This window comes from Brassica napus, chromosome C3 (assembly GCF_020379485.1).
Source record: "Brassica napus cultivar Da-Ae chromosome C3, Da-Ae, whole genome shotgun sequence".
Lineage (NCBI taxonomy): Eukaryota > Viridiplantae > Streptophyta > Magnoliopsida > Brassicales > Brassicaceae > Brassica > Brassica napus.
In genome coordinates, this window is record NC_063446.1 from 36,833,029 (window position 1) to 36,857,815 (window position 24,787).

Sequence of the window (24,787 nt, forward strand, 5' to 3'; positions counted from 1 at the left end):
AATAAAAATATGACAAATAAGCAAAAGTAATTAAAATTATGGAGAACATGACACATAAAAAATATCAAATAATTATATATGTAGTTACAAATTTCATAGTTATATTATTTAAATTAATAAATTATTGACTCAGAAAAAATCTATTAATAAATTAATGACTCAGGTTAAACATAATTAAAAATATGACAAATAAACAAAATTACCTAAAATCATGGAAATCATGACAAATAAACAAAATTATTGACTAAGCTATAACATAATAAAAATATGACAAATAAGCAAATTTAACTAATATCATGGAGATCATGATACATAAGTAATATCACAATAATTATATATCTAGTTACAAATTTCATATTTATATTATTTAAATTAATAAATTATTAACTTAGCTAAAAAATATTAATAAATTAATGACTCAGCTTAAATAATGAAAACATGACAAATAATCAAAATTACTTAAAATCATGGAAAATATGACAAATAAACAAAATCACTTCATAAATAATGGTATAGATATGAGATTCTTTTCCGTTCTCTTCGATATTAACGAACTAATTAGTGATTTTATCCAAAATAGTACTCCATATGTATCACTTTGAGTGATGTTTAAGGTTTTGGCACAAATATTAAGAAAATACAAAATCTTATGTAATTTATCTTGATCATATAAAATAACATTAAATACAATTAATTTAACCAATAAAAAAAAATGTAGTATTTTGTAATTGGTCACAAGTTTCAAATGACATTAAATTTTATCAAAACATCACTTATTATCACTTATTATGAAACAAAATAAAAATTGTTAAACATGGAGAGAGTACCAGTTTTCCCAGATCTGATGCACCCAATATCTAAAATATCCAACCCAAACCCGATCAAATAAATATCCGAACGCCGAGCCTTAATAATTTGTAATATATAAGTTTTACAAATTAGAAACAATAATAAATCTAGTGCCCATCTTGAGGCAAAACATATGCTGCCACAGCTTCGGACGTAATTTGGTCGAGCTCGGTCATCTCCCCCTGATCCCTCGACGTCTCCCCTCCCTCTAAGTCGGTCCCACGCCTAGCCCTCAACACTGATGCAAGATCTGGATTCAGCTCCGCAATGATTTCAAACAGAGCCTTGAAGTCTCGCTTCTTCTCCTGATCGTTAGACGCCTCTGACCCCTCTGTTGCAGATTGTCGAGCCTTCAAGGCTGATGCTATCATCGGGTTCTGCTCAACAATTCTATCAAACATAGCATCATGGACTCGTTGCCTCTCCTTATATTCCTCATTAAGTTCCGCAAGTTTGGTCTTAGCAGCATCAAGCTGCTCCTTAAGGTAGTCCTGAGACATCTCCTGCGGTGGAGGAGGAGGAGGAGCTCCATGCAAGATGTAAACAAAATTGTACTTATTTCTGTTATTGCGGGGAAACTGCAGAAACCAAGAAAAGGACTGATTAATTAATTCAAAACCGTAATGGTTTTTTTTTATGTAATTAAATATACCTGAGAGGAGATCTCCTCCATCTGGGTTTGGGACATACTCTTCGACTCCACCACAGTCTCCGTGGAAACTTCTTCCGCGTGGACCTTGTATGCAACGATTTTACAAATTCTATTTACTTCCACGTCTGTAGGATCATTACCATTCTGGTCCGCATATACTTCCATATCATCCAAACATGGGAAAGAGTCCAAGAAATGCCTTATCATCTCTTTCTCTCTAACTGTTCCTTGAAACTCTCTGATCTCCAACTTCTTTACTGGACATGATAAAAGAGAACGCCCTTTGTCCTCCCGAGATATGCAGTCACATACATCCCCGCATTTGTCAGTCACATAGTGCAAGAGACCCTTGAAAGAGGAAACCAGTCAATAAGGGAATACTAAGTACTACTAACACACCATTGTACAAATGTTTTGAGCATATACCTTGAGGATTAGAGTTTCTAAATGTGGACAGTTCCTCAAGAGAACCGGCATTGCTTGCCATCCCAAATCCTCAGCACTAATAATACCCAGAAATTTGAGGTTGTTGAACACCGGCATCGACTCACAGCATAGAGACAGTACCTGAAACAACAAGACAAAAAAAACATTCCAAGTCCCAACATTAACATATATTATTTTTTCAAAAACAAATAATGTTTCAGAAATAACAACTGACCTCAAGAGTGTCAGCTGAAATGAAAAGTCTCTGAACATTTCTTAAGCCACTTATGAGCTTCCACACATTTCCAAGACGCAGAGAAACATCATCTTCATCATTTGGTGCCCGTATTAGTTCAATGTCATGTCCAGTTAACTTAAGGTCGAGTACAGCCTCAGCTAGATTGGGCAAGTTAACTTTTGGATAATCCGCGGCAACATAATCAGAATACTCAAGGTAAACAAGATTCGGAGTATCAAACGAAATGCTCTTCGGATTTCGAAAGTCTCGGAAACCGCCAGCATAGATAGTTAACTTCCTGAGGCTTTGACTTGACACGGATTCATCCATTTCCGGCCACTCAATATTAGCCATGTGGAGGTCCTCGAGAACAGGGAAAGAAGAGAGAAACACCTCAAGATCTTCATACAACAGAACCCACGTAGATTCAAAGGTGAGAGTCTTAAGCATTGGTAAGAAAGTGTCTGCACCTCTACGCGACCACTCAACACCAAACTCGCTTCTTAAACTCAGCTCTACCAGTTTGGTATTAACGAACATCTCATTGGGCAGAAAATACATATACTCGGCATCTAAATCGTCATCATCGGATCTATGAAAATCTAGGACAAGTTCAACGCTTTTAACGCCACGTTGGAGGACATTACATATCCAAAGGTTCACACGATCTGTGTCGATGCCAGTTTTGCATTTCAAGGAGAATTTCTTGATGGGAGTATCACCCTGCGAAGCTAGAACCCTCTCCACGAAATCCATGAAGCTTTGGAGGATACCGTCTCTTTCTCGCTTACCTTCTTCAGGAATAAGAAACACAGAGTCGTCAATGTCGAGGTTAGGGACGAGTGTAAAGAGATTACGCCATCTTTTAGAGAGAATCGAGGTGAAAGCAGCTTCCTTTGTCGTGAGGAAAGACAGTATATGACAAATAACATCGTCAGGTAGACTTCCAATGCGATCCATCTTCGCTGCACGAATGCTAGTTTAGTAGAATCAGAAGATGGGGAGTTTTTTTTTTTTTTTTGTGTCAGTTATCCATATAAAACTAAGTGTTGGTCAGATAAGCCGATTCTCCAAAGATCACCTCCATCTATTCGTATCTTATCTATATGAGAGAAAATATAGCCACTAATTCTTGTTTCTCTGGCTAACAAGTCCGTCCAACCATTTATACTTCAAATTAAGACTTTAATCTTTGTTTTATCAAATGATTAAATCTAATATGGTCCAAGTGACCTTAAAAATTCTCAGACAACCAAGTTTAATCTAAGTGATCCTCGGGATGGATAGATTACCACTTTACCATTAACGAACAGACAATGTCAACCACAAAATCAATTCTTTTTTTCATCAATCACAACCGCACAATTTTTTTTTTATTCTCCCCTTTGCATGGGACCTATTTCTTTTAAATTTTGGCCACATGTCATATATTCTTTTTTCTAGTTATTTCCTTCGACTAGGTATACTATATAAATAGTATAATTATTATATAAATGTAATAATTCATGTACAGTGTCCAAGTACTACAACTGATATGACAAATAACTCATGTTTTCATTATGAAATAAGCAAAAAAATATCGTAACTTAAATTTCATCTATTTTAACTTTGAAGTTTTTTAAATTTCTGTTAAACTATTACATTACACTCTTTAATTTACAGTATATATTTCATAATTTTAATGTTTGTTTACTAGATTAACCATATTACTACGAAAGTTAAACATCAAACATATTTTTTTACAAAAGTTATAATGTGAAAATATGATACAACCCCTAAAGCTAAACATATAAACAACTGGTATAACTAGTATAACTGATATATCTTTTCATATTATACTGGTATTACTGGTACACGTAGTACAACTTTGACAACCAAATATCCAAATTGGTATGTGATCATAAAGCTTTGTCCTAATTTGTTTGAAGTTTTGTAATTTTCTGAATTTTCTTATAAAACCTCAACTTTTTTGAAAATTATAAAACCTCGTAAGTTTTCATTATCTACCTTATACTTTTATGGTTTGTTTACTTGTTTATCCAAATACCTTATACTTTCCAGATCTTCTTATATTGCAATCTTTTTCGGCTTGGCAGTTGTCTTTTTCGGCTTAGAGAGCAAAAAAAAAGTGAAGATGGTTTTTTTTTTGTGAAAAGTAAAACTAGTCAAATGGTAAAACAAATCATTATCCAAACATATATTATATAAAACAAACTATTAACATTTTTTGGCACATCCCTGAAGATTAAGCCAACATTTTCAGTGGTTATATATCATTCTCTTTTATAACATCATTCATACGCTGAAAACAAAAATCAATCACTTCTATAACATCATTCATACACTGAAAAAAAAACAAAGATAATCGTATTAATTGTAAAGTTGTAGTAAATATATATGTTCTAGTTTTTCTATTTTTACTTGTATTTTACACATGGAAACGGAAAGATTAGACTAATATGTCTCATTGTTTCTATATCATCCTTTTTCTAGTATCATTCATACGCCGGAAACAAAAATCTAATATCACCATATTAATTACAAAGTTGTACTAGTTATACGAATTTTAGTTATACTAGTAATACTGGAAACAAATCGTCATCCACGAAATGGTTCCACGTCCACGAGTTCAAGGTCAAAGAAAAGAAAGCTACAATTTGAGGAGATGTAATCTTTTAATCCTGAACAATCTATTGACATTTTCAAGATTGCATCAAGTCATCTTCATCTTCATGTTCTTTAATCTATTTGTAGGTTTTCACGACAACCCAATTTTGTGTATTGTTGTATTTCCCTTTTGAAGTGAGAGATCATTACTTAGGAAACTAGAGGTTGTCTGTTCATGAGGGATATTTGGAAAAGATTCTTTTTTCTTTTAACTTTTTGAGATTTTTGTAACTTTACATGTTCACTTTGAGTTTATAACTTCAATAATAACTTCAATAATACAACCACACATTTTCTGTTTTAGACTCGTTTAGGGGCTGTTTGTTTTACCATCGGTCATCTTCATCCAGCTGGTCTATTTATATGATGCATCCAAATTTTATAGGATTGTTTGTTTGTCCATCCAGATGGTTCTTCTAGATGAATCATCTAAATGGACTTATGTTTGTTTCTTTATTTTTATTTTCATTTTCATCTAGATGAGTTTAGTAAACAAATTACTAAAATACACTTATTTTGATTTAATCATATTTGATTTTTGTTTCACTATATTAATTGTCTAAAATACAATTATTTTAAGCTATGCTTTTGGGGAAATATAATTTTGTAGTTTTAACGGAAAAATAAATGTTCACAACAATTTTGGCGAGAAGTTTGATTTTTTTTTTTGTTTCTAACGGGAAAATGTGTTTTGCGGGTATGGCGGAAAATCCATTTTTGCGTTATTGGAGGTAAAATGTTTTTTACGGTTTTGGCGTGAAAATGCGTTGTGTGGTTGTGGTGAGAAAACGTGTGTTGGGGTTTTGGTGGGAAAACACGTTTTTGCGGTTTTGGCGGGAAAAACGCATTTTGCGGTTTTGGCGGGAAAATGTGTTTTGCGGTTTTGGGGGAAAATATGTTTTTGCGGTTTTGGCATGAAACATGTTGTTGTGGTTTTGGCAGGAAATGTGTTTTTGCGGTTATGGTGGAATAATATGTTTTTGGATTTTGGCGGAAAAATGTGTTTTTGCGATTTTGTCGGAAAAATGTATTTTTGCGATTTTGTCGGAAAAATTTATTTTTGAGGTTTTGGCGGGAAAGTGTATTTTTGCGGTTTTAATGGGAAATGTATTTTTGAGGTTTTGGCTGAAAATGAGTTTTGTCGTTTTGGCGGAAAATGTGTTTTTGTGGTTTTGGTGGAAAAATGTATTTTTGCAGTTTAATCAGTCTTCATTAATGACAAAATGATATTAGGTTTAAGTTTGTAATTTGTTAATTATATAGAGGTATAATATACATTATACCATTTTGACAGAACCATTTTCATCCGTATAGTTCAGTTTGGATCAGCTGGCTGATTTTAAAAATTTAGACTAAATTTATAAAACTTATCCCGATGAACCATCTAAACTACTTGTAATTTAAAGTCTAAAGAAAACTCTCGTCTGCATCTCTAGATAGTGTAACAAACAGCGTTTAATACTCCCGATATCTGTAAATACGAATGATCGGAGAAGATACTGGCAACGGGATGAGCATCCTTTGAGGTTGATAAACATAGATATAGATGACATTCTCGTCATATGCATCTTTATATTCTGTTGCCTGTAAAAATTAAACATATATTTGTTGAAACCTGAAACACGCATATCGATTTATTTTGTTTTGTTAAATAAAATTTAAACGCAACAAATAAATATAATAAAAAAAATTTGAACTGAACTAAATATAATAATTAAGCCTAAATGAAACAAAATATATTAATTTAGCAATTTATAGACCTCGACAAAGACTTTTTCTTGGGTTCACCCCCTATGGTGAACCTTTAGGTTCACCAACCAATAGAAAGTTGTCATTTTAGATCTAGTATCTTTTAATTAAGGAAACAAAATAACTTGCCAAATTATATTATGCTTTTAAAATAAAAAATAAAAAATTAAATAAATAAAAATAACAATAGTTCTAAAAAAATATTATTTAAAAAAAATATTTATTTTTAAGATTTAGAGTTTAGTGTTTAAGATTTATAATTTAGAATTTATCCAAATGTTTAGTGTTTTTCCAAGGGTTTAGGGTTTACCTAAGGGTTTAGGGTTTACCCAAGGGTTTAGGGTTTACCCAAGGGTTTAAGGTTTTCCCAAGGGTTTAGGGTTTAGGATTAGAGTTTAGGGTTTAGTGTTTTGTTGACAACATGTTTAGTGTTTTTCCAAGGGTTTAGGGGTTTACCCAAGGATTTAGGGTTTACCCAAAGATTTAGGGTTTAGGATTTGAGTTTAGGGTTTAGTATTATAGCTTAGGGTTTAGTGTTTTGTTGACAACATTTTTTTTTTTTTGAATTCGTTTTTTATATATTATTTTTATTTATTTTTAAATTTTATTTTGAAAAAATAATATAATTTGCAAGTTATTTGGTTTCCTTAATTAAAAGATACTAGATTTAAAATGACAATTTTCTATTGGTTAGTGAACCTAAAGGTTCACCCTAGGGGGTGAACCCAAGAATAACTCCTCGACAAATTACCCGAATAAGTTCATGATCTAAATTTGAAGGTACCAAACCCGATCCAACATACATATCCAGACGGTACATGATTTTATATATCTGAAGAACCGAATACATATATGAATCATCCTAAATATAAATCATACGTAAAATATATAAAATTTGTAAATCATTGATAAAAAAAATTTCATTGTAGGATTAATAGTTTTAGTAATTTAAAAAAAAACATTAGTGCAAGTTTAAAATTTAAATGTTAAGTTGTCAATAATTTTTCAAAGCATTTATCAATTTTTCTTTTTAAAAGAAAATTTTGATTTTAAAATATTTATGTATTTTAATACGGTATATAGTTTAATTTAAACGATATTAACATATAGATATATCTTTTAATCTTAAATTTTGAATTTTAAAAACTACTATAAATTACCAAATTATTTAAAAGTCTCAAATTCAAAATTTTGAGATCTATGGTTTATTTTTTTTGTTATGACATATACAAATGATTACAAAATCATATAAATAGGAAGTCTCATTTAATAAATATTAATATTTACAGAAAACTCAATATTTTAGTATATGGTTAATGTTGTTATTTAATTTATTTAATAATATAAAATTAAAAAATTTGATAGAGTATAAACTAATTTTAATCAAATCTTTATTAATCAAAATTATTAATTGTCATATATAATTTAGCCACATTAGCCAATTTCGTAATTTTTATTTAAGAAAATAATAAAGAACATTAATTATGAATTTATGGTTAATTTAATAAAAATATTATTATATATTTAGATGAACTAACATATTTCTTTGGGGATTCTAAGAATCATTGTGTGATGACTGATGACACATTGTTACCTCAAATAGTGTAATGTTTCTCGGATAATATATAACAGATAATAAAAATTAGTGTTATTTTTTCATTATTAACCGATTAAAAATTCTCAGCAACAAATGTAATTTGTAAAAATTATTATAAATTTCAAATATGTACAAAAATTGCTTACCCCAAATAATATTTTAAATGATATCATCCCGCAATATCGCAAAAAGTCATATAGAAAAAATCATGGATAGTAATAGTTTTTCTCTCCTCCTTTGCTTTCTCCTTCGACCAACATGCTCTATTAACGGCAATTTGATTTTTTCCCCGGCGTCCGGTCGCGAGTGCCGGCACCAAAGGCTCTCCGGCTCTTGTTTCATTGTTCTCGTTTTTCTGCCACTGCGTCCATCTCGTTCCCCTCCGATATCCTCAAGGTTTGGGCTAGGGTTTGGTCACCAAGAGCCTTCCGCTGCAGAGGAGATGCGACTACGGCGGTTTATCTGCTTTCTATGGTGCTTTAATGAGCAGGTAGAACAGTGGATGGTGGTTTCAGTCAGCTTTTTGGGTTCAGGATGTAGATCTTTTTCCCGTCAGATCTCGTCCAGTTTCTCTCGGTTCGTGAAGAGGAGGGACGGTTTGATTCTGTTCTAGGGAGTCAGTCGGCTCGGGTTGGTTTCTATCGGTTCTTTTCGGGGTGTCGACAAGCGCCAGTCCCTCCTTTCCTTAGTCACAGTGTGAGCCGGTGGATCTCATTACCACGGTGGCGAGTCTTGTAGCTCGAGTTCGCAGGTGGCTTGGTCTTCGATCTCTATTCCAGCTCGTGTAGGTCTTGTGTGTGGTTAAGATGGCGGTCGTCTATGCCTCCTCAGTGGCCGCTTGCAACTCTTCGCTTCAAATCTTCTTTCTGTGATTCCTGGCTTTTTTGGTTCTCTAAAGGCGACAGCCTTCGGTTAGGATTGTGCCCTGGTTCTTCATACTGTCTTTACACGAGACGGGTTCTAGAAGCTCGGGTTTTTGTTTGTCGGTTTTCGACGACTTCAGGCTTTGTAGCCGGCACGCCGCTTGGTCATCGCTCACATCCCAGCATCACTTAAGTTCGCTTGAGCTTAGTGTTGGTGTGTGTGACAAACTTTGTGCAGGTTCGGGGTTTCAGGCCAAGGAGTACGGAGGTTACGGCTCGTTTTTGGCTCGGCGTGACTTGGGTACATGTTCTGTCCGCGTCTAATAAATGTTCGGTTTAGTTGATGCTGGTGTACTTGGCCCTTGCCGTTATTGTGGTGGGTACTAAGACCACCTCCATTGGTGGGTTTAGCAAGGGTTCTTAAAAAAATTCTAAAAAAAGTAAATCAAAAATGAATAAAAAGCAGAGAACCGGTTATAAGCAGAGACCTTTTAGAATTGTTAAAAACTCCTACGTGGTGTTTTCGTATTGGCTACTCATAAAAGACAAAAGGCCCGGCTCTCTCTTCATCCACCTCCAAATACTTCGATGAAATCATCGTTGCCGAAAAAGTATCCTTGAAGTTGCCCAATTTAATCTTCCTTATAAATTGATCAAACCCAACAACTCTACTTTCGTTCCCAGAAATCTGCAAAAAAAAAATGGAAAAAGCAATCGAGAGACAATGAGTTCTTCTTGAACATCTCCGTCCTTCTTCCTCACACAGTTTCGAAGGCTCTCTCTCTGTAAGCTTCCATCTCTCTCTCGGTCTCTAAGCCTACGGGATCCTGTATTATTCTCGATCTGGTTCTCTTGTAATGAACTTTGGATTTTTATTTTGATTTTTAATAGTGAATTATATCATTTTGCATGCTTCGTCTGAGCTGACAATTGTTGTTTTTGAGATCAAATTTGAGAATTAGATTTTGTTGATGTGCTTTTTATTTTCTCCATTTTTGATTGATATCTTAGAAAAGTTAAAGCTTTTTTTTTTAATATTGTGACAACGTATCAAGGCTTCTGCTTGCTTGGCTTGGGACAGTGCTGCGTACCAGAGGACCTCTCTCTATGGAGATGATGTTGTCATTGTCGCGTATGTCCTTGTCTCTTTCTAACATCTTTGTGATGAAACTCATGCTTTTTTGATCCATTGCAGGGCACATAGGACTGCACTTTGCAAGTCCAAACGTGGCAACTTCAAGGATACTTTTCCTGATGATCACTTTGCAAGTCCAAACGTGGCACCGTCATCAGACCAAGAGAGTGAAAGACATTTTTTGTCCACATGTTGGAGATCGACGATGGGATTTTGTAGCGAAAGTGTCAGGTTTGAAGGTGGAGGGAGAAACATAAGACTAGGTATAAGGTTTTTGTTTTGGTAAAAAGTGGTTGGTCTTTGGAAAGGACCTTCCATTAAAAGATATGATCTGGTTTTGGCTGCAGGTTTGAATAGAACAGGGAAGAGTTGCAGGTTAAGGTGGGTTAACTACTTACATCCTGGTCTCAAACGTGGTAAGATGACGAACCGATAATGAGATAAAGAAGTACTGGAGGACTCATATGAGGAAGAAGACACAGGAAAAGAAGAAGAGACCTATGTCTCCAGCTTCCTCGTCTTCAGACTGCTGCTCATCATCTATGACCACTGCAGCTACTCAAAAACTAGTGTATTGTGTGTCTCAAAAGTTTCCCAAAATATTGTGTTTCACTTGCCACAAATCATTTCACCAAAATATTGTGTCTCTTACAATTGCAACAAACCATTTCACCAAAAAAAAAATTTAAGAATCTCAATGAGGTTCTCCCATTGGAAGAGGAGAAATTTAATTAGACTAACAAAGGTTCTTAACTTTTCAAATCACAAAATTAACTACTAAATTAATCATTAGAACTCTTAATAGTCTGTTACCAATGGACATGCTCTAAGACCATCTCCATTGGTGGGGATGGTGATTTGGAGTGCTTAACAAAAAAGAAATTAATATTTTAATGTGTTATATTTATATATTTTAATTTAGTTACTTTAAATAAATATTTGCAAATGAAAACAAATCAAGTGGCACTTACTTTTAAGTGCCAGTTCTGAAAACAGAGATTAAAGAACCTCAACTCACTTCTCTTTCCTACTTTTTTGTATTTATATTATTATTTTTGGACTAGGAACTCTTTTATGATCTGCCGATGGAGATGGCTTAAAGAGGCCATATGCGAGTTGTTCTCAGTTGAGTCTTTATCTTCCAAAATTAGTGGGTTTCGACTCTTGGTTTAACTGTGGCTCCTCTTTTTATGGCAAGTTGTTGGTGTTGATTTAGCCATGCTTCGGGATAGCAGTTTTGTTTTGTCCTGTCTGCCCCTGTTTAGGCTATCGTCTTTGTTTAGGATTTTTTTTTTCTTTTTTTTTCTGCTCTTTGTTATCATCTGTATTTTTGTAAAAAATATTAAAAAAAATAGTAATAATATTTTTACATTTTTACCAAAAAAAAACCATGGATAAAATGACAAATCATGAAAATCATTTTTTAAATAATATTATAGATATCTAGAAATATTAGTTATGTTAAAACTTATAATATAATCAAATATTTAAATTAATCATTATAAATTTGAATATATTAACTAAATTTTCGGTAGTTTAGATATTTTGTTATTTGAACTTTTTTTGAATATTTTGTTATTTTTGGACAAGTTTGGAGATAAAAATCGAATCCAAACCAGTTATTTAGAATAAAATCGTTAACTTTTCTATATATTAAAATTCTAACAAGTGGAACGGGTTGGATCATAATTTTTCTCTTCTTTTGGATTTAACTGGGTAGCAAACATAATACGGATTAAATGTTTTCTTAATCCGTGTGCATAAGTCTAAAACACAAATAAAGTGAAGGGGAGGAAGTATAAGTTTTAAGATAAAAAGCACAATCATAAATCTAGTGTCCGTCTCGTGGTAAAAGATCTGCTGCCATAGCTGTGGACGTAGGTTGGTCGAGCTTGGCCATCTCCCCCTGATCTCTCGACGGCTCCCCTCGCTCTAAGTCAGTCCCACGCATAGCCCTCAGCGCTGATGCAAAATCTGGATACAGGTCCGCCATGATTTCCAACAGAGCCTCGACGTCCCGCTTCTTCTCCTGATCGTTAGACGCCTCTGACCCCTCTGAGTCTGTTGCAGCTTGTCGAGCCTTCAATGCCGATGCTATCATCGGGTACTGCTCAACAATTCTATCAAACATAGCATCATGGACTCGTTGCCTTTCCTTATATTCCTCATTAGCATCATGGACTCGTTGCCTTTCCTTATATTCCTCATTAAGTTCTGCAAGTTTGGTCTTAGCAGCATCAAGCTGCTCTTTAAGATAGTCCTCAGACTGAGGTGGAGGAGGAGGAGGAGGAGATCCATGCAAGATGTAAACAAAATCGTACTTATTTCTGTTATTGCGGGGTGTAAACTGCAGAAACCAAGAAAAGGACAGATTAGTTCATTCAAAACCGTAATGGTTTTTTTTGGATGTAATTAAATATATACCTGAGAGGAGATCTCCTCCATCTGGGTTTGGGACATACTCTCAGACTGTAGCACAGTATCAGTAGAAATCTCCTCCGCGTGGACCTTGTATGCAATGATTTTATAAATTCTATTTACTTCCACGTTTGTAGGATCATCATCATTATTCTGGCCTGCGGCATATACTTCCATCTCATCCAAACATGGGAAAGACTCCAAGAAATGCCTTATCATTTCTTTCTCTCTAACTGTTCCTCCAAACCCTCTGATCTGCAACTTCTTCACTGGACATGATGAAAGTGAACGACCTTTGTCCTCCCGAGTTATACAGTCGCAAGCATCCCCGCACTTGTCAGTCACATGGTGTAAGAGACCCTTGAAGAGGAAGCAAGTCAATAATGAAACTTCTAAGTGCGAGCAGTACCATTGTAGAATGTTTTGAGCATATATATATACCTTGAGGATTAGAGTTTCTAAATGTGGACAGTTCCTTAAGAGAGCCGGCATCGCTTGCCATCCCAGATCCGCATCACAAATAATATGTAGAGATTTGAGGTTGTTGAACACCGGCATCGACTCACAGCATAGAGAAAGTACCTGAAAAAAAAAGACAAACCCCATCTCAACATTTGTTTCAAAAAACATTTGATGTCTCAGATAAATAACAACTGACCTCAAGAGTCTCAGCAGAAAAGAAAAGCTTATTAACATTTCTTAAGCCACTTATGAGCTTCCAAACATTTCCAAGACGTAGAGAAACATCATCTTCGTCATCTGGTGCTCGTATTAAATCAACCTGATCCCTAGTTACCTTAAGGATGAGTACAGCCTCAGCTAGATTGGGCAAGTTAACTTTCGGATAATCCCCGGCAACAAAATCAGAATACTCAAGGTAAACGAGACTGGGAGTATCAAAAGAAATGTTTTTCGGATTCCAAAAGTCTTCGAAACCGCCGGCATAGATAGTTAACCTACTAAGGCTTTCACTCGACACGGATTGGTCCGACTGAGGCCACTCAATCTCAGCCATGTAGAACTCCTCAAGAACAGGGAAACCAGAGAGAAACTCCTGAAGATCATCGCACAACAGAATCCACGTAGATTCGAAGGTGAGAGTCTTGAGCATTGGTAAGAAAGTGTTTGTACCTCCTTGCCACCAATCAACACCGAACTCGCTTCTTAAACTCAACTCCACCAGTGTGCTACTAACAAACATCTCATCAGGCAGTAAATACATAAAATCGTCATCACCGATTCTAGGAAAATCTAGGACAAGTTCAAGGCTTGTAACGCCACGTTGGAGGACATTAAATATCCAAAGATTCACACGATCTGTGTCGATACCAGTTTTGCATTTCAAGGAGAATTTATTGATGGGGGTATCACCTTGCAAAGCTAGAACCCTATCCACGAAATCCATGAAGCTTCGAAGGATCCCGTCTCTTTCTCGCTTACCCTCTTCGGGAATAAGAAACACAGAGTCGTCAATGTCGAGGTTAGGGACGAGTGTGAAGAGATTGCGCCATCTTTTGGAGAGAATCGAGGTTAAAGCAGCTTCCTTTGTTGTGAGGAAAGACAGTATATGAGAAAGAACCTCGTCAGGGAGACTTCCGATACGATCCATCTTCTCTGCACCCAAATCAAATTGATTTTCTGTAAAAGAGTGTGTGAGTCGATGGAAACGAAGCGTCGAACGACAAAAGAAACACTTGGTTAAGGAATGGTTTTGCACCGGTTATCAAACCGAATAAAACCAAACCCAATCAAAAACCAAAATTGGTAAAATAGGCCGAATGTATATATATATTTATAACTTTGATTAATTAGTCAGTTTGTACATAATTACCTTCATAAAAACGAAAATTAATATTATTAAATGGAGTATTAGTATATGATTACAACAAAAACAAAGTTAACCAGTTCAGTATTTAATTTGGATTTGATTATTATTTGTAAATTATTTTTAAATAAATATTTTCATTTCTCATTTTAAAATGCTTTACTTAATCATTTGGCATAAATATACTAATATTAATGATTAAACTAATTTTGATGTATTATTGTTTTCCTATGATGTTATATAATTTTATGTACTTAAGATTTAACTAATTAAAATAATATTGTAATTTATAAAATGTTTCTAATAGCCAAAAAAGAATCAATTTGTATAATATAGAAATAAAAATATATCCACAATATATTGGAAATAACTCTCCTCGACCTCCTAGATAAAATAAGCTTCTCTTGAAGCTCTGCTTTCACATTTGGAGATCGTTTCGTCAAAACATGGCGTTCCAATCTGGGTTTTATCCTCTCTCGACGACTCCTTCTCCTACCAATGTCGTCGAACGGATGAAAGGCGCTTGTCATCTCCTCGTCTCCGCTGTTCTTGGTACCATTATCTCCGCAAACTTGATCTTCTTCTTCGCACTAGGTTCGTCTTTCACTTTTTTTTTTAGATTATCCTGACCTCAAAAGCTCGATATTTTTAGGTTGTTAAATACGATTAAAGTCAATGATGAAAACTGTTTTTCTTTCTTTTTTTTTTTTGTTTCATGTTTAGTGGGCACGTTGTTAGGGGCATTTACGGGAGCTTTGATAGGCCAAGAAACAGAGAGTGGGTTCATCAGGGGAGCAGAGATTGGAGCCTTTTATGGAGCTGTTCTCTCCATCGAGGTTTTTCAATCATCGATCCATCTTTGGAGATCCGACGAGTCGTGCCTTGTCTACTTGGTGAGGCAACACTTGCTCTGTTTCCAAATGAAAATTTGATTGGTGTTTCTCTGTTTTTTTTTTTTTTTGTAGCATGATGTCGTTGTTAGTCTTCTAAGCGGGAGACTCGTACGGGAGCGCATAGGTCCTGCTATACGGCAGCGTATAAGTCTACTCGAGATAGGAGGCTCAACGTTGACAATCACTGGCAACAATAACACCCATGGTTCTGAGAACGGAGAATCCTGTTCCATTTGTCTTCAGGTTCTAACCTAAGTTTGTTTTGTTTTAGCTTATTATGTCGAATCACAATCTAATTGATGGTTTTTTTGGTTGTTGTTGTTGTCCTTGATGTGTGATATTGCAGGATTACCAACTTGGTGAAATAGTTAGAATCTTGCCTAATTGTCGTCACATGTTTCATTTACCTTGTATTGACAGTTGGTTCCTTGAGCACCGTTCTTGTCCATTATGTAGACGTGACTTTTAACTCTCTCTCTCTCTCTTCGTAACTTTCTTGTAACTTGCAGTTTCTTTTTTTTTGTTGTTGCTTATAACAGTTGCCTTTTACATCCCCTCAGAGTTACTACTAGCAGTCTAATTTACCGCAGGACGTATCTTCTTAATGTTATGCTTAGCAGATGAACGTTGCTCTTCACCGTATTCACTTCGTGGAAATCCGTGTCTCTCAGTTGGCGGCCGTTTCCTTAATGCTGCCGTTCCTCCACCAGGTTCACCCTTCCGTCGAGTTCCCGTAAAGGAGATTAACATCTCGACACCAAAGCCCCCATTCCGCCTCCCTCCTTTGCACTGTCACTTCATCTCAAATCAACCGCCGCAGCCCCTCCACCAGCGACTCAACCCCCCCCCCCCTCCATATACCTCAGGCGACAACTTTTTCACTGATGCATCCTGCTGTTTCATTGTCAGCCGTCGAGTGTCAGACTACTGGGTTCACATAGCTCAAATTTGTGTTGGTTTGCTTGATTTAGAAATGTTACATGTTTTTTCAGCCAGTACACAATCTCTACTTCATTGCTTGATTTTGGCTATGGTATTGGAGTTATTCAACTGCTCTTACCAGTCAACAGCATCCACCTCCTACAAAGCTCCTTTGGGATCCCGGGACGTGCTCATCTTCCTCTGTTCTCATCAGATTATTCACTCTAATTGAAGTAAAGGAGAGTCTCAAGTCAGCATGGTTGGTCTTGATCAACCGTTTTCAAACCCTCTTATTAGGTCCCCCATCCTCGGTTCATATTCCGATTTGAGTATGTTCTTAGGAACATCAGTTTCAGGGTTTCAAGTGAAGCATCCTTACGGATATTTTTGCCCCACACTTCTATCTTGTGTATCGTTGTAGTTTATAGACATTACCTCATGTTGTAACCGTTTCAGCCTTTTCGACTTTTAGATTAATATAATCGTTCGTAGTCCAAAAAAAAAAGGATTGTGTTGTGTTCCATTAAAGCCAGAAATTATATGGTTGGCTTTTTTCGAGGTCCTAAGACCAGAGATAAGTCAGGGGACCAAATCCATCAAATAATGGTACTAGATTCTTGTCTGGTGTACCCAAAATTAATCAAGTACATCATATATATATATATATATATATATATATATTAGGGTTGGCCTGCCTTACGGACGTGAAGTTATGATAAAAACTATTTTATATAAATTTATATTAATTTTATGAAGCATTTAAAATCATTATAGATTGAAAACAATATTATAGACAAACAACAAATAAACAAATCTGAGATCATATTATTGTTTATAATAAATATTTTTGGTTGGAATTAAAATGACAGTAAACTTCATATTCTCTATTCTGTAGAGAATAAAAATTAGCAAAAAATAATTCAGAAAATGTAATAATACATTATATATTTTATTTACATTTCAATTTGACATATAAAATATAAAGTTTAAATAAATAATACTAAATTTATTTCAAGAATATTTACCTTTTAAAACACTTTTACACAAATGATTTATTTCATGATAATGAATTAGTCTATCTCCAAGCTAAATCATTTGAAATATAATATAATTTGATAAAATAAGTAAACCTCAACTTTAAAATACTATATATATAGTTTATTAATATCATAAATAATATTTAATATTTTCTATTTTAACAGGAAAATGATGTTTTAGAATATAATTTTTGCAGATCATTATTATATCTGGAATGAAATATTAATGAAACTTTAGTGTTTTACTGGTTATGTTTTGTAACTTATTATAGCTTTTGTTGAACTCTATTTTTTTTTTTGAACGTCCGGATTGATATTAATCAAAGGGGTTTGGTACATATGAGATCAAAGCAATGCCTTCTACCACAAGGTAGTAAATTTAGAAAAATAAAGCAGACAACACTCTAAATAAGAGTCATAAGTCGCTTACATCCTTTCTCTTGCAAGTCTATCCTGAAGCCAAGAAGGACCACCCAGGACTAGATATGATTGAAACCGTCCATCTCTTAGCACACTCCTTGCTATTTCTCGAGCAATCCCGTTCGTAGCTATTTTCTCCTCCTCCATCACCACCATTGTAAACTTCTCTTTAAGCTTTATCACCTGTTGTAATAGATCCCTCAAACGTGGCCATTGGAGTGGTGCTTTAATGGCTTCAAGCACTTCATTATAGTCCGATGCAATGATCACATTTGTGGCTCCTATGTCACCCAGGCTCGTCGTAGTCCAGATAATACACCGCAGCTCTGCTACCATTCGGTTTGGTGCATGAACGAGCGCATCCCTTGCATGATACACCACATTACCATTCTGATCCCTTGCAATCCAAGCAATCCCACTGTGGAGATGTGCATTCCTCCAATTCGCATGAACATTGCATTTGATGATTCCATGCTCAGGCGGCGACCAACGAGCAGCATTCAGAATGCTCTGTCCCTCCTCTGTGTCGCGTGATGGAATATTGTTCAATAAGAACCATTGATCGACTTCCTGCATCATATCTCTAAGCAGTCTCACCATAGAGTCCTGTGTTTCAGCATATAGGATAGCGTTTCTGTTCTTCCATATTAACCACATAACCCATGGTATAGTGCGTACTATATTCTGCGGTTTACTCTTATCCTCCATTATATCAAAAACAGAGGATATGTTTTCTTCAAGAGAGCGTTGAGATGACGCAGCAGGGAGGGGAGTTCCTACATCAGACCATACCAGAGAGGCTACTGAGCACTGGAACAAGACATGATTAATGGTTTCAGGACCGTCTTGGCATAGTTTGCACGAAGGATCAACATTAAGACCTCTGGAGTTAAGACGTTCAGCAACAGCTAAGGCACCAGACACTGCTCTCCATAGAAACATTCGAATCTTTGGTAGCGTAGGGAGTTTCCAAATTCGTTTCTTCAGCTCGTTCTGGACCTGTTCCTCAGGTGAGATTTGTCCTATCGACATTGATTTCACTTTAACCAGCATCTCATAACCAGTTTTGACTGTGTATGCCCCGTGCCTTGTTGAACTCTATTTAATAACAAAATTATTTGTTAGGAATTTTTCTCATGATATTTTAAAACAGTTTTTTAAATAATATTTTATAAATTAATGAAATAGTATACTTCTATAGCAAATTTTTACTTTGGTTACATACCACTTCATATCAAATAATTTATTGGAGAAAGTTAGAGTGAAGCAAAACATAACTAGAAAATGAAGAACTAAGAAAATATTTAGTTTATTCTCAATTGAAAGTGATTTTAAATATATTCATCATTTGTTTTTGTTATATTATTTAAAATTATAGGTTTATCAAACTAATAAGAAAATTTTCATTTTTAATCATGTTATTATTTTACATTTTTCAATACTAGTTTTGCCTCTATTATAATAATAAATATAATAAAATTATTCAGAATTACAGTTGAGATTCAACACATAATATTTTTTCTCTAATATAAATTTATTTCTGAATACATTTTACAGATTTTCTGTGAAATACATTGTTTTAAACTATGCAAAAAGTAAACTTTGACCATCATTTTTATTCAACTTGATAACTTACCACATTACTATTTAAAGATTTACATATCTTTTTTTATAAATTATCAAATAAACCGTATTATCCAAAATAATTAAGACTTATTCAAACAAATATTATTTTTTAGTTTTCAAGGTATAATTAGTGATTACATTTTTTTTAATTTCCTTTTGTAGTATAATTTTCTTACATTGGTTATATATCTATTGAAACTGTGATAATATATTGATTTTAAAATGATTAATTTCTAAAGGCTATTTTAATTATTTTTTATTTAAAAGGAAGGAAAAAATTGTTTACGATAATTTTATCTATTTAATTAAATTATTTGATATATAAAATGTGCATTGAATTTGATGATAGAATATAATTGTCTTTTATCAGTAATTCAATAAAAAATTCAAAAAATTCAAATAAAAAAATTAAAGATGATTATTTTTATTTTTAAAATATCATATATTTATATAAAAATTCTAAATTTTATTATTATTATTTTATTGAATTAAGTTAGATTTTACATATGTCTAATTCAAGACCAGTAAAATTTATTAATTTTGTGTTTATTCATTTGCCTAGTATTAATTTATAGATATTTACTATATATATTATTTATTTTTCATTATTTTGAGTCGATATAATGAATTTCCACGCTATCGGTTAAATGTTTTTATTTCCAAACATTATCGGCTAAAGCAAGAACTCCATTGATTGTACCATCTAATTTGTTAAGAAAATACATTTCATATTGAAGCGAACATATAATCGAGTACGAACCAAAACAAATTGTTTCGTGTTAAACTGGATCGGTTTATTTATTTCAAATGAAAACAAAGCGAACAAACTGATTCAACCACAAACTCTAGAATACTTTAAAGTAACTAAAATCTGAATTCATTTTAGCGTATGAGCATCCGCATTACTATCGGTTCAATACAGCCCTAGTTGCTGAGCATAACATTCATCATACTCAAGAAGCTCTCTCACACCTAAAACCAGTTCTTTGTTTGTGATGTTCTTACCTTTTTGTCTCAGAAAGTATGATATGTACCTCGCTGAATGCTCCATAGGCTTGTTCCTTGGTGTGTACTCTAAAGTTTTATTAGTCTGGCATCCACTAAGCTACGTACACTTCTCTTTCTTTCGCACTACTTGCTTCCTAAACCTTGGCCTTCACTTTCTTACAGATTCATTATCTATCCTTCACTTTTGGTTAATAAAAATAACCATCTCAAAATAAATTTAAAATCGTGATAATGAATGTCTCCATTAAAAATCGTGATAGTGTGAATATGTCCATAATCCATATAGATCAAAATAGTGATCGTTACTTCTGTTCGGTGATAAATTATGGGATAGCATAGTTTTTATGTAAATGTGAGCTTGTAATATTTTTTTAACTCCACCGTAAAAGCATATCTTTTGATACAGTGATGGAAGTTGATAGAACTATTTGGTTCGGCGTCTGTTTGCAAGTTATAACAAACACTATCGTCTAAGACATCAGAGAAATCCATCTGGCTTAAAAGTTCAAGGAAACAAAAATATTTGGAGGCTCCATATATGAAATGTGATACAATCTGAAGCTCGACTTCAAAAGATTGAAGAGAAAGAAAGGAGATGACACACAAAGAGATTAAGCCATTGGAACCACAGAAACAGAGAGACACCAATTAAACAAAAATTTATGCGATTGAACTTCGAAACTCCCAACTCAATTCGCAACAAATTCCACATATGATAAGAGTACGTAACTATAAAAAAAAAAAAGCAAAACACTAAACTAAACAACATTAGTATTGAGACGTTCCAGACATTAAGGGAAAACAATTCCAAAAGAACCAGCTTAGTCGACTTCTTCAATCTTGGGACCAGCACCTCCAGCAGTAGGAGGAGCTTCATCATCAGCAGGACCACTTGATTCACCACCAGCTCCTTGATACATCTTTGCTATGATCGGGTTGCACACACTCTCCTGTTCTTTCATCTTGTCTTCAAACTCGTCTGCTTCAGCCAACTGGTTACCACAAAGCCTTTTGGTTGCTTCCTCAACCGAATCCTCAATCTTCTTCTTGTCTGCAGCAGGAAGCTTCTCACCTATCTTGTCATCATGGATGGTGTTTCTCATGTTGTACGCATAGTTCTCAAGATCATTCTTGGCTTCGAACTTCTTCTTGTGCTCCTCATCCTCAGACTTTACTTCTCAGCCACTCGGACAACTTCTCGATCTCGTCTTCTGACAGCCTCTGGTTTCAGCATACCTCTCGTGCGGGTATATAACAATTCTATTATCTTTGAGACTGATCATCCACTGGCGACACGTTGAAATAGGGACAGATCGATAGAAAGCAGAAACACACCTGTTTGGAAACAGAGGTGAACTCCTAAACAAAGCTTATTCGAAATTAATTGTTTTTGAGAAAGTTACTTTAATGTGAAGCAACTGAAACTTTCTCTGAAGCCTTTAAAAATGGTGAAATCCTTCCACAGACACTCACCAGTCACAAGAACTATGAATTACCAAGATTATGCACGCTATGCGTATCTAACAAAAGCCATCCAATAAAAACCAGAAACAAAACCCATCCAAAATCCTCGCATAGCACTCACCAACATCTAAACCGTCAGCCGTTTCTTGAGAAAACGATGACGACAAATCACTGATATATCCACAGCTTGTGCAGGCGGAAGCTTAATCGACGACTTGAAACCACCGGCATTCTTGGGACGTCATAGACGCAACCATCAGTCACGAAGACGATACCTAACGGGCCAGCCTTCTAGCGTATCAAGCCCAAGTACAAATCTCTCTTGCATTCGAGCCCATCGAAAGCTTAAAAAAAAGGACAGGTGTAGCCTCCCCCTTGCCCTATTTGATGAGGTGGCAAGAGGAGAAGAGAATTATCTTCTACTTTATGTTATAAGATATTTTACTCTTTAATGAGATTTGCTAATGACCTAAATCATGTTTAAAATCATATTTAAAATCTATGTGTGTATGTGTGTGTGTGAAGTAACAACACTCATTACGGTTTGTCTTTATCCAGCATCAGACTGCAATACCTAATCGTAATTAATATGACATCTACTAAATGTTTCATCTTGGCTAGTGTTTTGACTTGAATTTGGATGCAGACAAAATAAAGAAGAACCCACATTGCTATTTTATTCAACCAAAATTTTCTGTATCTGTCCACCTTTCTTGAGGATTTTTGACCAACAATTGTTACTGTCTGGCTTAACTTTCACACTCTATGTGCGCTTCTTTGAGAATTTCAGGCAAATATAACGTTTTGGATAGGCAATTATTGGGTTACATGAAGCTTGCACTTAAAAAGTATTGGCAAATGCTTTGTCCTGGGGACTGCACATAGATGGAGTCCTCATCCCTTATATACTAAAGCGTAAGTTCCCTTGCCAATCAAATTTTGACACATGGCTTGTGCTTTAAAATTAATTGGAAAAACAAAATTAAAGAACCACCAACATTTGTCTCTAAACCGTTCTTCTAATACACCCACAATCTCTACCTTTTCACTTTTAAATTTTCTAGCATTCGGAGAGTTTACAATGGCTGGAAGATCAAAGAGTTTCAAAAGAGCAAGATTTTATGAAAGTGATTCAGAACAGATAAGCGACCATGAGGTATATTTTGTTGTTGCTTTTGTCTGGTTTAAGTTATTTAGATAGATGTGTAAGTGAATTTATTTGGTTCGAGGATGCAATTATAGGTGGGAAGGGAGAGTGAAGATGATGATTTATCTTATGGGTAGAAGATGGCGAAGATGATCATAGCATGGAGGAAGATGATGATGTAGGGAGTGACGAAGGAGACAATGAGGAAGATGATGTGGTGGAGAAAGCGAAGAATTTGATAATATAATAATGAGGAAGAGAGTGAGAGTGGTGATGAAGGAGATGATGACAATAAATGCTTCTAAGGAAGAGCTTGAAAAAGACTAGGAGCTTCATTCTCAAGAACAGTAAGATTTATCTTAAATTCTTAACTATCTCTACTTTTGTCACTTTCTGTTCCCATCATGGTAGAGTTTTTGTATGGTTTCTAGAAACGGTAGATAGTCTTGTGGAAGTCTTTTATTGTTTAACTTAGCTCATTATCATAAACAAGAGTATTAGCTGGATTTAGAAGTAGGTTTGAATTTATTGAAACCAAAAAGAGTGACTAATAACAATGTTATACTTCTTCATGGGTATAAGAATATACTAAAGAACCTTAAGCATGATAAGAACGAGAATGTTGCTAAAGGCCAAGCAGTGAAGAATCAGAAAGTATAACATTGAATTAAAATACTATTGATTAAAATAAATATATTTCTTATATTTAATCAAATCACAAACATGCGTAGTATACAAATAATTTACTTTTAAAACTTAAATATAAAAAGAAATACATTTGTACAATTTACTTTTCTCATTTACAACTTTCAAAATATATAAATTTCCAATACACAAAAAAATATATTTTTTTTGTTATTTTTTTGTTACTAATTTGTTCAGTTTGCAAGTTTATAATAAATCATATCTAATACTTAGACTATTTACTTATTTTTTTATAACTATGGTGTTTTATATATATTATCCACAATTTATGTTTTTATGAAAATACAAATTAACACTCCTTGGTATCTCTTGACAACCAAGAATAGTAGAGACAAACAATATTCATGGTATTAAGTATAACTTTAACCCAAAATGTATTATTAATTTATGTTTAAAATTGATGTTAAATTTCCAAAAAAATAAGATTTTTTCCCGTACGGGACCGGTCACTAGTTCAAAATAAATTGTAAGTACATTTTGGTTAAATCCAAAACATAAGTTACATAATGTTTTGGATCTTTCGAGTTATTTGTAGAATTCAATTAATAACACTTTTTAGACGACAAAAAAAAATTGAGCTGGAGTAATCTTAATCGATCAATTTCTGTTTATTTTTCTTTTTGGTATGTAGTGCTGAGTTAGGTTAGTGACGGAAATGTTATTTGGTTCACCTGGAGGGAGTGTGAGAATGGCGGTGATTTTTCCGGTTCAAATTATGTAAATGATGTCTTTTTATGACACTTAAAACAAATGAGAGAGATTTGATCGAAAAAAACAAATGAGAGAGACCTTTGTTGATTCTCTTGACTTTCCAACCCATGAACTTATTTGTCCATTAGCTCTCTGTTCTCCGCTAGGACCGCTACACTGTAAGATGTCGTGGTTATGCATTATTCAATCCATTCTCTGAAATCCAGAGGCAAATCCAATGCTTCTAGAATATTGAGTAAATCTCAGTGAACTATCATAAGCCTTGGATAAGTCACATTTCAAAAATCCTTTTGATGTCTTACCAGTAAAACTGGGGAAATACCAACAAATGTTACACCAAAGTATAAATAAATATTTTCAACATCAACATTTCGTTCAGGTGAATGTGAACATAGCAATGGGCCAAGAAAAGAATCTCAGTACTAATGATTGTAAT

General features: G+C 34.3%; 3 protein-coding genes, 1 non-coding gene and 1 pseudogene across 5 annotated transcripts; 2 read left to right on the plus strand and 3 right to left on the minus strand.

Annotated features, from left to right (window-relative positions):
* Positions 1-756: 756 nt before the first annotated feature.
* On the minus strand, positions 757-3,294 carry LOC106348218 (F-box/LRR-repeat protein At3g58940-like). The gene is made up of 4 exons (XM_013787912.3): positions 2,163-3,294; positions 1,928-2,068; positions 1,502-1,849; positions 757-1,427 (listed from the first exon to the last, which is right to left on the minus strand). Exons 1-4 carry the CDS (start codon positions 3,123-3,125, stop codon positions 957-959), a joined length of 1,923 nt encoding a protein of 640 aa, XP_013643366.2. The 5' UTR covers positions 3,126-3,294; the 3' UTR covers positions 757-956.
* Positions 3,295-8,377: 5,083 nt separating this feature from the next.
* On the plus strand, positions 8,378-10,887 carry LOC106385463. The gene is made up of 4 exons (XR_007320831.1): positions 8,378-9,826; positions 10,097-10,173; positions 10,237-10,439; positions 10,524-10,887. It is a non-coding gene; the product is annotated as an uncharacterized LOC106385463 (transcript).
* Positions 10,888-11,854: 967 nt separating this feature from the next.
* LOC125583751 (F-box/LRR-repeat protein At3g58930-like) lies at positions 11,855-14,267 on the minus strand. The gene is made up of 4 exons (XM_048751219.1): positions 13,253-14,267; positions 13,036-13,176; positions 12,601-12,954; positions 11,855-12,523 (listed from the first exon to the last, which is right to left on the minus strand). The coding sequence occupies exons 1-4, from the start codon at positions 14,201-14,203 to the stop codon at positions 12,008-12,010; spliced, it is 1,962 nt and encodes a 653-aa protein (XP_048607176.1). The 5' UTR covers positions 14,204-14,267; the 3' UTR covers positions 11,855-12,007.
* A 152-nt stretch (positions 14,268-14,419) lies between these two features.
* On the plus strand, positions 14,420-15,867 carry LOC106348221 (NEP1-interacting protein 2). Of its 2 annotated transcripts, none has more exons than XM_048751220.1 (4): positions 14,420-15,013; positions 15,143-15,255; positions 15,385-15,555; positions 15,659-15,867. In XM_048751220.1, the coding sequence occupies exons 1-4, from the start codon at positions 14,866-14,868 to the stop codon at positions 15,779-15,781; spliced, it is 555 nt and encodes a 184-aa protein (XP_048607177.1). In that variant the 5' UTR covers positions 14,420-14,865; the 3' UTR covers positions 15,782-15,867. The 2 variants fall into 2 exon arrangements, with proteins under 2 accessions (XP_048607177.1, XP_013643371.2); XM_013787917.3 differs by having other exon boundaries at positions 14,461-15,013; positions 15,143-15,312.
* Positions 15,868-21,145: 5,278 nt separating this feature from the next.
* Positions 21,146-24,531, minus strand: LOC125583055 (annotated as a pseudogene).
* Between the last annotated feature and the right edge of the window lie 256 nt (positions 24,532-24,787).

What these genes read in the sequence shown, in the direction of transcription:
- LOC106348218 (XM_013787912.3), bottom strand. Translation starts at nt 3,125, where the DNA reads ATGGATCGCATTGGAAGTCTACCTGACGATGTTATTTGTCATATACTG. An exon ending in TTTCAGCTGACACTCTTGAG is followed by an intron (nt 2,069 to 2,162) that starts GTCAGTTGTTAT and finishes TTGTTGTTTCAG; the next exon opens with GTACTGTCTCTATGCTGTGA. An exon ending in TGGAGGAGATCTCCTCTCAG is followed by an intron (nt 1,428 to 1,501) that starts GTATATTTAATT and finishes TGGTTTCTGCAG; the next exon opens with TTTCCCCGCAATAACAGAAA.
- LOC125583751 (XM_048751219.1), bottom strand. Translation starts at nt 14,203, where the DNA reads ATGGATCGTATCGGAAGTCTCCCTGACGAGGTTCTTTCTCATATACTG. An exon ending in TTTCTGCTGAGACTCTTGAG is followed by an intron (nt 13,177 to 13,252) that starts GTCAGTTGTTAT and finishes TTTTTTTTTCAG; the next exon opens with GTACTTTCTCTATGCTGTGA. An exon ending in TGGAGGAGATCTCCTCTCAG is followed by an intron (nt 12,524 to 12,600) that starts GTATATATTTAA and finishes TGGTTTCTGCAG; the next exon opens with TTTACACCCCGCAATAACAG.
- LOC106348221 (XM_013787917.3), top strand. Translation starts at nt 14,866, where the DNA reads ATGGCGTTCCAATCTGGGTTTTATCCTCTCTCGACGACTCCTTCTCCT. An exon ending in GATCTTCTTCTTCGCACTAG is followed by an intron (nt 15,014 to 15,142) that starts GTTCGTCTTTCA and finishes TTTCATGTTTAG; the next exon opens with TGGGCACGTTGTTAGGGGCA. An exon ending in AGTCGTGCCTTGTCTACTTG is followed by an intron (nt 15,313 to 15,384) that starts GTGAGGCAACAC and finishes TTTTTTTTGTAG; the next exon opens with CATGATGTCGTTGTTAGTCT.